Source organism: Rutidosis leptorrhynchoides, chromosome 1, assembly GCF_046630445.1.
Source record: "Rutidosis leptorrhynchoides isolate AG116_Rl617_1_P2 chromosome 1, CSIRO_AGI_Rlap_v1, whole genome shotgun sequence".
Taxonomy (NCBI): Eukaryota; Viridiplantae; Streptophyta; class Magnoliopsida; order Asterales; family Asteraceae; genus Rutidosis; species Rutidosis leptorrhynchoides.
In genome coordinates this window covers 11661585-11676231 of record NC_092333.1, presented here as the reverse complement: position 1 = coordinate 11676231, position 14647 = coordinate 11661585, and the positions used below count along the sequence as shown (strand labels likewise).

The window sequence follows — 14647 nt, the reverse complement described above, 5'->3', positions numbered from 1 at the left end:
AGTGTACCTAATCGTACAGTAGTGTAGTTTTTAGTAAGTCCGGTTCGTTCCACAGGGAATCTTTTTTTTAAACAAAGCTCAACGCTATATTAGTTTACTTTTATAAAAATACAAATATATATATAAGTAATATTATTATTATAAAGGGGGGTTTTTACCGTTTAATGACCGGTTTGTCGATTTTAAAACTTTAGTCGCAGTTAAAACCAAATGTAAAATATTAAAAATAAATACAAGACTTAAATTAAAGCATGAAGTAAATAACGATAAATGAAATTACGAATAATAAAAGTGCGATAAAATAAACTTGCGATAATTAAAAAGTACGATAATTAAAAGTGCAATTAAATATAATAACAATAAAAATGCGATAATTAGAAGTGCAATTAAATATAAAATAAAAGAAATTTAAATATGAAATAAAAGAATTATGCTTATTTAAACTTCCGTAATCATGATGTTTGACGTGTTGATTTTAGTTTTATGCCCATGGGTTAATTGCCCTTTGTCCTGGATTATTTAATATGTCCGTCTGGTTTTTGTCCATAACAGTCCATCAGTCATAAATATAAAGTGCGAGTGTCCTCGTCAAATTATCCTTATACCCGAAGTTAAATATTCCAACTAATTGGGGATTCGAATTGTAACAAGGTTTTAATACTTTGTTTAATGAATACACCAGGTTATCAACTGCGTGTAAACCAAGGTTTTACTACTTTGTTAGCAATTACACCAATTACCCTTGAATGTAATTTCACCCCTGTTTTAATTATTCTAGTGGCTATTAATCCATTCCCGTGTCCGGTTAAATGAACGATTATTCGTACATATAAATACCCCGCCCATCGTGTCCGATCGAGTGTATATGGTAATTTATAGGGACGCCCAATTGTAAATCTTTATATTAACATTAACAAACTTTCATTTAGTTAAACAAATATAAAGCCCATTAATAGCCCATAGTCTAATTTCCACAAGTGTCGTTCTTTTGTCCAAACCCCAATTATGGTACAAAGCCCAATTACCCAATTTTAGTAATTAGCCCAACATCATGATTACTTCGTTTTAAATAAGCATAATAATAACTTAGCTACGAGACATTAATATAAAAAGGTTGAACATAACTTACAATGATTAAAAATAGCGTAGCGTTACACGGACAGAATTTCGACTTACACCCTTACAATATTCGCTAACATACCCTTATTATTAGAATTATAATTAAAATTAAAATATAAATTATAAATATATATATATATATATTTTACGTATGAGAAGAAGAAGAAAGAGATGGATGAAAATGATCAGAATTCGGTTTGCTTTATAGGGAGTTTTAAAACTGGGGGCTCCGCGACTCGCGGCCTTTTTGGCCTTCAAACTCCGCGAGTCGCGGAGTTTCAAATTACAGCTCAAAACTTTTGGAGTCTTTCTTGCCGACGGATTTTATATATAAATATAAAATATAAATAATTAATATAATTATTTATATATTATATTATATTCTTGTGCATAGTAGACTTGTAATTTTTAGTTCGTTGCGTCGAGCGTTGAGAGGTGACTCATGTCCCGGTTCCGGATTTTTGAACGTCCTTGCGTACAATTTTATATTTTGTACTTTGCATTTTGAATCTTGTACTCTTGTAATTTCGAGACGTTTCTTATCAATAATTAGAACCTCTTTGATTGTCTTTTGTACTTTTGAGCTTTTTGGTCGTTTGCGTCTTCAATTCGTCGAATCTGTCTTTTGTCTTCACCTTTTATTATTTAAACGAATATCACTTGTAAATAGAACAGTTGCAATTAAAAGCTTGTCTTTCTTGAGGAATAATGCTATGAAATATATGTTCGTTTTTAGCATTATCACAAATGAAGTAATAAAACGTATCATCGACTCAGTGTGATAGTGGTATGTCTCTCTTAGCGAGAGGTCAGGAGTTCGACTCTCGTGAGGTGCAGCATTGTACACAAGGTTGCTTCTTAACCCTTAAATTCCACCCAAGGGTGCCTTCCGTACATCGCGTTGTGGGGGCGGTGGAGGAGGGGGTTACCGCTCATACCTTCGGATTTGGTCGAGTTTCCTTTGTAGCTGTTATTTAATAGCTTGTAGATTGTAGGTGTAACCGTGTAATTGTTAACTTTTTATATGTATTTAAGTAATTGTGTCAGTTTTTCTTCCGTCTAAATTTTAAACACTTCAAACGGTGTGGAATCATTACAACAAACAATCAACCATTTGCCTCGTCAAATCTTGGATTATTCATATGGCAAGCCGTCAAATGGGCATCGATTTACATATTATGGAAACATCGTAATATCAAAGTATTTAGCAAAAAAGAATGGAATGTAGCCTCCATTTTCTCCGAAATTCAAACTCAAACATTTGCATGGATTTCCAAGAGATCAAAGAAGACAACTATCGAATGGCACCTATGGCTTATCAAACCATCATTCTGCACTTCCGCAAATGTACAAAGAACCGGAATTGGCTAACTTGGAACAACATTAATGTTCGACATCCATAGCTTTGTCCTATTTTTCGAAATACTTAAGGCTCTATATTTTTTTCGGTCTTGGTTGCCACTTCTCACTTGGTTAAATGGGGATCTAATCAACTTTGTCATCACACGTGCGGAACTGTATGGTTATTCCCTCACAGCTAGTTTTTTAAAACAAGTGTCGCGTGTTTAGTGACCCTTGTCCCGATTCAAATATAGGATCTTGTATATGTTTATCCTTTTTCTATATATACAGTGTATAGTTTATAGGACCTTCTAATTATTCCGGTTATTAATAAAAGTTTACATGCTTTTCGAAAAAGAAAAAAAAAATTTGCTAATTTTTTTTTTTGGGTAAAGGGTAAATCTACCAGGTGAATAATATTAAAAACCGAAAGTATATTACACAGTGAAGCACAAAAAGCTATGAGGACATGCCCCCAAGCAGAGAAACCAGGCCAACAGCCAAAACACACGAGCTAATAAACTCACAAACAAAGAAACATACAAAACCCATTAAGGAACCTTCCAAGCATCCTTCATGTGCTTCACTTGCGCCGAATTTTTCCATCTAAGAGCCATGATTTTCAATCGAACCAACGAGAATATAGCTGTCACAACCTTACTACACGATCGCAATTCCTTTTTAAACAACCGGTTGTTGCGCTCCTGCCAAATAATGTAAACTGCCGCACCAAACAACAATTTCGAAACAATGCTACGAACAGATCTTCTCGGAGCAAAAGGTCTGATTGAATCAACAAACTCAGGCCATTCGTTACCTGAAATAGAGACCATCAAGTTGTTCTTAACCGAAGACCAGATGTTTGCATCAAATGAACATCTGAAAAATAAATGCATATGAGAATCAGGCTCTAAAGAACATAACGGGCACACAAGTTGCACACTTGCCCCAACTTCCCACGCCTTCAATCTGTCTTGCGTCTTAAGATTCTCACCCAAGAGCAACCAAACCAAGAACGAGTGTCTAGGAATACACTGCAGATACCAAACAATATGATACCGGTTAACTGGATCAGCTCTTGTTCGTATAGTATTCCAAACCACACTAACTGAAAATCGACATAAATTGCCCGAATAGTCACGCCAATAAATAGTATCTGGAAAATTAGAGAGAGTAGGCGTAGCTATATTACACAAACCTGGGTACTTCGAGTACCATTCAAGTGGCCAACACCACCTATTTTGAGAAATAATATCATGAACTGTAGCATCTCTAGAGAAACCAGCATTTGATATATCTCGGTTTGGAATGATGCTAGCAGGTGGACCATAGTCGCTCCATGCATCATGCCAAGCCGAGACTTTCGTACCATCTCCAATGCTATAAATAAAACGATCACGTATGAGATCCCTGACAGACACAATCTTGCGCCAAATCACACTAGCTCCCACTGTTAGATGGATATTGTTTATGCATTATATATTGGATTATTTAGCCCGTGTTCTATAAGGGCCCGTTAGCATATCTAGTCTACTAGGATTTAGTACTTGCTCAATCCTATTTATATGTATGTAACCCACATCTATATTCATTCAGAATAATATTGCACACTTTCCTCCACTCTAACATGGTATCAGACGCTAGAAAACCCTAATCTATTATCATCGGCCTCACCACCCAAAGCAATCAAGAAGAAGAAGAAGAAAGAGGAATTAAATATTTGTTCGCATGCTATCTTGGTTTCTGTAACATCTTTCTATCCTTTTCCTTTTTATTTTGACTTTCATAAATAAATAAATAAATAAAAAAACCAATCTGCTCCTCTAATCCTTTATTGTTGAGACACCCACTTGCAATTTTGTTTTCAATAAATGTCACGACAAATCTCTCAACTTTGATATATCAACAAATTGACTTTGTCAATTTTGTTACTGTTTGTTTTTCGAGGATCAACAAGGTCACCGTAAAAAATCCCTTTTTTTTTTTTTTTTTTTTTTGAATTCCCATCACCAAATATCTTTTAGTTATTTACGGAGTATTATTGCTATTTGCTAAAGATACTAGAGAAAGCAAGAAGGAATCAAAACTCAAGAATAAATTGAGATTTGTGTGCTGTACCAAATCAAAAGAAGACCAAAGGAAAGTCAAGATATTTTGTTACTCCATATTAATCTTGGTATTTGCTTGTCGTACAGAAGAAAAAAAGAAAAAAAAGAAAATTAAAGTTGATACCTTACATATCATTTATCATCCTTTTGCTATTAATTCTTAATTATGCAGGCTCAACGACAGCAATACTGTAGTGGGCCTACAACCTTTTTCAGCGGGCTAGCTGCACCTGCTAACAGCCCATTTGTCGGTCCAATGCAACATCAGGAGACTTTTATACCGAAGGCATTTAATGCAAACACTCTTCTAAACTATGGTAATTCCGGTTGGACTATGAACACTGGTGCGTCAACTCACCTCACCTCTAGCATTGAAAATTTAAGTACTATTTTTAATCATTGCATTTATCCTTCTGTTGCTGTTGGTGACGGGAACTACATCCCCGTTGTCAACACTGGTCATAGCGTTTTGCCTAATGTTAACCGACCCCTACACCTGTCTAATGTTCTCGTTACACCTAACATAGTTAAAAATCTTATTTTCGTTCGTCGTTTTGCTCGTGATAATAAAGTTTCTGTTACATTTGATGAGTTTGGTTTCTCTGTCAAAGACTACTTGACTCACCGCCTGCTCCTATGATGTGATAGCACCGGAGATCTCTACCCATTCACGAATCCGACATCATCCCTGTGACAACCCGTAAATTTCCGGCAAAATTTAAACAAAAATCTTTATATGATTTCATTTAACCTCGACTAATTCCGACGATTCACGAACAATTATTTGTAAATAATTACGCATTAATTTGATATATTAATATTATTATTATTATTAGTATCTTTTTTAAACAAGATATCAATAATTAATATCTTTATTATCAGTATTGTTATTATGAATAAAAAAAATATTGACAAATATTCTTGGAAAAGTAGTAAATCAATTTATTTATTTTAAAAAATATATATATAAAAAAATCCTTAAAATAAATGATTTTTTTAATAAAATAAATAAATAAATTACTTTTTAATTAAAAATTATAATGGAAAACTACTTTTATTATTTTATTTTGTGCATTATCCCATGACCTAACATTTAATACTTTTGAATTTTAAAATCCCATTAAAAATTAAAATATTTCTTTTTCTTTTAATTATTTTATTCTTTTTACCTAATTTTTTCAAGTATAAATACCCCTCATTTCTCATTCAAACTCACATCAAAATTTCTCTCATTCTCTCTTTGAAGAATTACTACTAGTAAGTATTCTTTTCTTACTTTTTACTTTTTACTATTTACTTCGGTTTATTATTTTTTACCGAAACATGTAAATAATGTTATAAATTATATGCAATTAAAATTAAAATAAATAACATGTTATAATTAGTAATATATGTTACTAAAAATTATAAAAGTATTTTTATGAATTAATATATATGAGTTATAATTAAAATCGAATTAATGAATATATATGTATATACGCACCTAACGTGAAGGTTATAATTAAAGATAGCGTATAAATACTACAAACATCACCGCTACTTGTGGCCTAGGGTGATCCTTGTTACCATTATGAGACGCTTGTGGATCTCGAATGCCAAGACTTAGATTCTGATCAAGAGATCCTGGGCCGCTCGGTAACAATAGATCATTCGAGTGACTTGCATGTTAGCGACGAAGTTTGGGTGAGATTGTACAACATCTTTGTTAAGAATTATAACCCGAACATTCTTAAACTAGAAGCTTACTATAAGTGGAAGTTTTTCATAAATAGTAGGTTTCCAAAAATAGAAACTTTTGAGAAATAGGAACTTTTCTCGAAAACCGTCACTGTCAATATAGTTGCTATATTAATAAACATACTTTATGTCAAGTTAGACATTAACTAATCAAACGTTATACCTCAAGGTTGATATCCATATCACTTACTTGCTTTACTTTCCTTATTGCGTGGAATACTTCAACTGCTATTTAATGTGAGTTTCATATGATCCCTTTTACTCTTTACATTTTTGGGCTGAGAATACATGCGCAACTTTTATAACTGTTTTACACGTATTAGCTATTAAACTGTGATATGTTGGGCTATGACCAGCAAGTCCCCAACCGACAAGTATAAACGATAACTTGTTACGGGGCAAACTTGAAAGTCTAGTCTAAATACAAGTACCAACTATTAAACTGTGATATGTTGGGCTATGACCAGCAAGTCCCCAACCGACAAGTATAAACGATAACTTGTTACGGGGCAAACTTGAAAGTCTAGTCTAAATATCAGTACCAACTATTAAACTATGCTATACCCGGCTATGTCCGACTAAGTCCCTACAGTGATATTTTTAATTGCTGCGGCATTCTTAATTATTGGGGATAGGCCTATCGGGAGTAACGTCCCCGATACATTTGACTAAGTCTTTGTATTACTTGATAATGAAATTAACACGACAAGGACAGAACAAATTGTCACGGGGCAAACAACGTTTAGTCTAAATATCACGCACTGGCATAACTTTTGATCCTGCGGGAGATCAACTTTACAAACTAAATCTTGTGGTCTATATCTATTACTGAAATCATTATTTATTACAAACCTATGAACTCACTCAACCTCGTGTTGACTTTTTAAGCATGTTTATTCTCAGGTACTTAAATATTGCTTCCGCTGCTTATCTGCTACTTTGATGATGAATGCTTGCTATGCTTGGAGTCTTCATTACATATCATATCAATTAAAGACATTTAACGCTCTAAATACAATGTAATCTATTTATCTTCCGCTGCAAAAACTCAATAAAACGTCTCATATAGAGTCGTTCTCGTTTATACAACTGTGATTTGATATAATTAGTCACAAATACCCCAGGCCCTATTTGGGGGTGTGACAGATTGGTATCAGAGCAGGTTGTTGTAGAGAATCAGGATTGCATTTTATGTGTGCCTTATACAATTAGGTACCTTAGCAATGTAGGACTACAACTTTCCTTGACCGTAGTGCCTTTACTTGTTGCCTTTAACTGTTAAATGCTACACTGTACTTTAGAAACTTTACTTATCTTAGAATGCCGATCCAACCTAAGAACTATGCTCACTTTCCTAAGTATTATCCAATTACGCCACCGCATTTAAATGCGACACCATGATTTCTAAAATTCTTGACATTCCTATGTCATCTATCATGGTTTTATGTATTACATATGTATTACATGAAATATTATCCATGATTTTTGAAACTCCTATAATTGTTACTATTCATACTCAAACGTATATAACTCCCTGTTATATCACATACCTATATGCCTTATACCTTTATGCATCGGTTTGTGAACCGGAAAATGTCATTGGGTTATCACAGTATACGAATTGAAAGTCTTTAATCGAAAGATTATTAGATTACATACTTATCATTTTATAATCTCGACAAGTCATACTGCCATTATTGGAGTATAGACAAATCATATCTTATCATATCTATCCCAATAGACCTTGTCTACCACTTTTCCTAAATTTCCTCCGTAAATTACGGAAATCTTTTTGCTATAAATATGTATTCAAGGAGACGAATATATCATTCAGTATTCAATACCCATTTCATATCAAACCTTATTCCAAACACATAATATGAATTTCTCGAACTCCTTGAGCTCCAACGGCAGTGTAACCAGAACAAACGAACCAATCAGCCATCATCTATTCTGGATGAATTGGGGATGGGTTCGTAGCCGACTCAATCAATGGAGGCAAGAAGAAGGTGATCCCTTCCACCAACCGAATTCACCTCTTGGCAAAGAACCTGAAGCGCTTACCGGCGAACCAGTTCGAAACACCATTTTATCTCTTCTTTACAGGGTATCCCGTCACGAATATATAATATCGAAGATTTTAGATCTTATTCACCCCTTGTTCCAACCGCCAATCATCCCGAAATAGTAGAAGAAGTCAACGAGCTTCGTGCTCGAGTGGTGGCTCTAGAGAATATGGTGCAAATTCTACAAGCATCAGCATCACCAGCAGCATAACCAGCATCACCACCAGTACCATCAGTATCATCAACATCACGACCAACAGCATCAGCTTCATCAACAACAATATCCGCATCCCACGCCTCAATATCACACTCAGTACCTCAAACATCAACATCATACGCCCATAGATACCAAGGAATATTAATAATAATGAGCTAAGATGTATTGACTCATTCTTCGTGAAGAATTATATATGTATACCTTATATATATGTGATTTGGAACAATAATAAATCTTGTCGTACTAAGCAATTACGTGTGAATCTCAACTAGTATGTACTACTTGGTTAATTCATATCACTAATATGCTATGATGTACACCCTTCGTTAATGACTTAACAATTGTTAATCACTGCTTCAACACAATAAACTCCATTTCATAATAAATCAAGTGTAACGATGAATGTATTGATTCATAACTTCATTAGCGAAATATTTCGCGACAATTATGAAATCTCTAAAGGTTTTGGAGATTATTCATTGTAGTTTCAACCGTAAATCAAATGAGTTTAATATTATATTAAATCCATGATTACATCTGAAGGAAAATATATATGTATGTATATTTTCATAAAGACTGTAATTAAAACTCTTTTGTACAAACTGTTAATTGCGAAAATATTTTAACGGGTAGGTAATACCCTAGAAATATTTATATCTCACATTAATATGTTACATTGTACATTCATCAATTCTGATTCTCATGAATTGTATTCATTCATATTCTATGATGAATTATCATATAAAACCACCGAAATTATCATTCATTACTTTTGAAATCAACAACGCATATTCGTTAACCATTAGATCCATTGACGATTACAATCAGCGTTTAATCATCTAAAAATAAAATTGCTTGAAACCATCTCGGATTAATAACCAATGATTCAGATATGGTAGCATTAAATGCAGAGGAAACAAAAGAATTTTCCTCATCATTGGATCTTAGAAATTCTAAGATATCACCGTATCTTTCGTTATAAATATCCTCTATATTTCTGAAGATATCTTCATAACGATTCTTGACCGCAATTAACTGTCTCTTTACGATATCTTTATCACATCATAAAGGAAACTGTTTTAGTTTCTATATTTTGTAAAATTCAAGTTTAAATTATGAATGATTTGAAGTAGTGTTGGGAATTGAAGCATGAGTTAGTATAATATAATGACGTCAGACCAACGTGATTATATTACAGTAAGTCATGCTAAATTTTTAATGGAAGATGATGATTCATAGACTTTATAATCATCATTTGCCATGTTATACGACTCTTACATTCTACTTAAACTCTGAACATATCAAGAACATATATTCTTGATAGTTCCATCCTCAGTAATTCTGGTAATGTAACAAATCAAATCATGATATTACATTCCTTTCTACTTAGAACATTAGGTTCATTTGAAACTTAATACCTACGAATTCTAGACCGTTACTTGCTTTACAAAAGCATGAAGCTTCGACATATAAGGGAAAATATAAAGCCCGATAACAACACTGAAATTACAAACTGTGTATATCAATGCGTATAGCAATATAAAGACACGGGAGAACTAAAAACACAATAAATCCTAGAGTATAATAGAAGTAAACAGAATCCTCTGGTGGGAGTTGGAAAAGAAGGAAGATTGTGGCGATAACCAACATAAGGTCAAGAACAAGAACTGGATTGAGCATATTAACAAATCTTTGGAAGTATGAATTAAGGAAGAAGGTATGAATTGAGAAGTGGTGAAGATAATGAAACGGAAGAAGCTAATTTATAGCAAAATTCCAGACACGTCAATCGAGACAATTTCACCGCATTTAATCAAAGAAAATCTCAATTTCCGTAATTACCGGAGAATCAAATCTTATACAGATTATGAAGATTTTCTTTAATCCCTTGAATTCTGGAAATCAACTTTAACCATATCAAAAGTTAAGGTGAACATTTAATTTCCTTATTTCACTCTTTTGTGATAGTTTCATTTATACTCTTTCTATAATAGAATCGTTTTATCCATATTATTTAATGTCAATAAAACTCTATTTTTCAACTCATATTCATCATTCTTGTTGTAAAGAATGACGATCTCTATCAAATTTCATGATTATGATTTTCATGAACTCCTCTCTATTTTGTCTACCCTAATATTGTGGCATAAACGCTCAAGGTTTAAATAAGCTCACTATTATTCATCACACATTTCATGTATATTGAAATGCTTGTATAACTTCATCATCTCTTTCTGAGGAAAACCTAATCAATGACACTCTTGTTAAATCCTTTAGATAACCTCCGCATTAATAATAAAATGCACGTCGTAGAATTTATGGATCGTAAGATTTAAACGCTAGAAACAAAACAATATCCTATTAGTTGGAATTCACGAAAGGCCCCGAGCATACATGAGGACGTGAAGACCAAATAAAATGAAAATATCCTCACCTGTTTACAAACAACGCCAACTGATGGCAACAACTAAATTTCGGGACGAAATTTCTATTAACAGGGGATACTGTGACAACCCGTAAATTTCTGGCAAAATTTAAACAAAAATCTTTATATGATTTCATTTAACCTCGACTAATTCCGACGATTCACGAATAATTATTTGTAAATAATTACGCATTAATTTGATATATTAATATTATTATTATTATTAGTATCCTTTTTAAACAAGATATCAATAATTAATATCTTTATTATCAGTATTGTTATTATGAATAAAAAAAATATTGACAAATATTCTTGGAAAAGTAGTAAATCAATTTATTTATTTTAAAAAATATATATATAAAAAAATCCTTAAAATAAATGATTTTTTTAATAAAATAAATAAAAAAATTACTTTTTAATTAAAAATTATAATGGAAAACTACTTTTATTATTTTATTTTGTGCATTATCCCATGACCTAACATTTAATACTTTTGAATTTTAAAATCCCATTAAAAATTAAAATATTTCTTTTTCTTTTAATTATTTTATTCTTTTTACCTAATTTTTTCAAGTATAAATACCCCTCATTTCTCATTCAAACTCACATCAAAATTTCTCTCATTCTCTCTTTGAAGAATTACTACTAGTAAGTATTCTTTTCTTACTTTTTACTTTTTACTTTTTACTATTTACTTTGGTTTATTATTTTTTTACCGAAACATGTAAATAATGTTATAAATTATATGCAATTAAAATTAAAATAAATAACATGTTATAATTAGTAATATATGTTACTAAAAATTATAAAAGTATTTTTATGAATTAATATATAGGAGTTATAATTAAAATCGAATTAATGAATATATATGTATATACGCACCTAACGTGAAGGTTATAATTAAAGATAGCGTATAAAGACTACAAACATCACCGCTACTTGTGGCCTAGGGTGATCCTTGTTACCATTATGGGACGCTTGTGGATCTCGAATGCCAAGACTTAGATTCTGGTCAAGAGATCCTGGGCCGCTCGGTAACAATAGATCATTCGAGTGACTTGCATGCTAGCGACGAAGTTTGGGCGAGATTGTACAACATCTTTGTTAAGAATTATAACCCGAACATTCTTAAACTAGAAGCTTACTATAAGTGGAAGTTTTTCATAAATAGTAGGTTTCCAAAAATAGAAACTTTTGAGAAATAGGAACTTTTCTTGAAAACCGTCACTGTCAATATAGTTGCTATATTAATAAACATACTTTATGTCAAGTTACATATTTACTAATCAAACGTTATACCTCAAGGTTGATATCCAGATCACTTACTTGCTTTACTTTCCTTCTTGCGTGGAATACTTCAACTGCTATTTAATGTGAGTTTCATATGATCCCTTTTACTCTTTGCATTTTTGGGCTGAGAATACATGCGCAACTTTTATAAATGTTTTACACGTATCAGCTATTAAACTGTGATATGTTGGGCTATGACCAGCAAGTCCCCAACCGACAAGTATAAACGATAACTTGTTACGGGGCAAACTTGAAAGTCTAGTCTAAATACAAGTACCAACTATTAAACTGTGATATGTTGGGCTATGACCAGCAAGTCCCCAACCGACAAGTATAAACGATAACTTGTTACGGGGCAAACTTGAAAGTCTAGTCTAAATATCAGTACCAACTATTAAACTATGCTATACCCGGCTATGTCCGACTAAGTCCCTACAGTGATATTTTTAATTGCTGCGGCATTCTTAATTATTGGGGATAGGCCTATCGGGAGTAACGTCCCCGATACATTTGACTAAGTCTTTGTATTACTTGATAATGAAATTAACACGACAAGGACGGAACAACTTGTCACGGGGCAAACAACGTTTAGTCTAAATATCACGCACTGGCATAACTTTTGATCCTGCGGGAGATCAACTTTACAAACTAAATCTTGTGGTCTATATCTATTACTGAAATCATTATTTATTACAAACCTATGAACTCACTCAACCTCGTGTTGACTTTTTAAGCATGTTTATTCTCAGGTACTTAAATATTGCTTCCGCTGCTTATCTGCTACTTTGATGATGAATGCTTGCTATGCTTAGAGTCTTCATTACATATCATATCAATTAAAGACATTTAATGCTCTAAATACAATGTAATCTATTTATCTTCCGCTGCAAAAACTCAATAAAACATCTCATATAGAGTCGTTCTCGTTTATACAACTGTGATTTGATATAATTAGTCACAAATACCCCAGGCCCTATTTGGGGGTGTGACAATCCCCAACTCATCATGCTCTCATCACCACACCCAGCATTTGGCATCAGCGCCTTGAACATCCAAGCACTGATGTTTTTTGTCGTCTTATTTCAAATAATTCTATTAAATGTAATAATACGAAGTCTCCCGCTCTCTGTCATGCATGTCAACTTGGCAAGCATGTGAGACTTCCGTTTAGTAGTTCCGTTTCTCATGTTAATTCGTTATTTGATATTGTTCACTCAGATTTATGGAATTCACCGATTCCGAGTCTTAGTGGTTACAAATATTATGTCATTTTCCTAGATCATTACTCGCATTACTCATGGGGTTTTCCATTACGCAATAAATCTGAAGCCTTTAATAAATTTACTCAATTCCGTGCATACATTAAAACTCAATTCAATTCTGAAATCAAAGCCTTCCAATGTGACCTTGGCGGTGAATTCGATAACAATCAACTTAAACAATTATTCCAAAACAACGGTATTCAAATACGCTTTTCTTGTCCACAAACCTCCCAACAAAACGGAAAATCTGAAAGGATGATCCGTACTATCAATAACTTTATACGCACCCTTCTCTTTCAAGCAAACCTACCACCTACTTTCTGGGTCGAGGCCCTTCACATGGCCACCTATCTTCTCAATCTCCTACCCTCGTCCGCTATAAACCACGATATCCCCCACACACGCCTCTACAAATATCCACCCAACTACTTCACTCTCCATGTTTTCAGTTGTCTTTGCTACCCTCACCTCAACAACACTCACAAACTCGCTCCACGCTCCACCCCATGTATCTTCCTCGGTTATCCATCGAATCACCGCGGATACCGATGTCTCGAACTCACCACTCACAAAATCATTCTCTCTCGTCATGTCACCTTCGATGAAACTTCCTTTCCATATATCTCCACTACTACCTCCTCATCCTCAACATATGAGTTTCTTGACCCTCCTCCAAATATATTCTCTCGCACTTTCTCAGACATATCCTCACCTCATGTCACTACTCCACCCTCACCCGACATTCCTACTCCTCCTACTCCTCATCCCGCTCCCTCACCCTCACCACCCCCACCACCGCCACCACCTCAAAACACAACCTCCACTCACCCTATGGTTACTCGACACCGCCTTGGCACCACCAAACCTGTTCAACGTCTTAATCTTCATGTTTCTACACCTTCTCCTACACTAAAATCATATTCCAACGCCTTTAACGACCCTAACTGGCATAACGCTATGACTGAAGAATATAATGCTTTAATTAAAAATGGTACTTGGACTCTTGTGCCTCGCCCCACAAACACGAACATAGTTCGTTCCATATGGTTGTTTAAGCAAAAGTATAATGCAGACGGTACACT

At 33.6% G+C, this 14647-nt stretch overlaps 1 protein-coding gene across 1 annotated transcript; it reads right to left on the bottom strand.

The window, feature by feature from the left end:
- Positions 1 to 3011: 3011 nt before the first annotated feature.
- LOC139839739 (uncharacterized) lies at positions 3012 to 4089 on the bottom strand. The gene is made up of 2 exons (XM_071829912.1): positions 4041 to 4089; positions 3012 to 3910 (listed from the first exon to the last, which is right to left on the bottom strand). The coding sequence occupies exons 1-2, from the start codon at positions 4087 to 4089 to the stop codon at positions 3012 to 3014; spliced, it is 948 nt and encodes a 315-aa protein (XP_071686013.1).
- Between the last annotated feature and the right edge of the window lie 10558 nt (positions 4090 to 14647).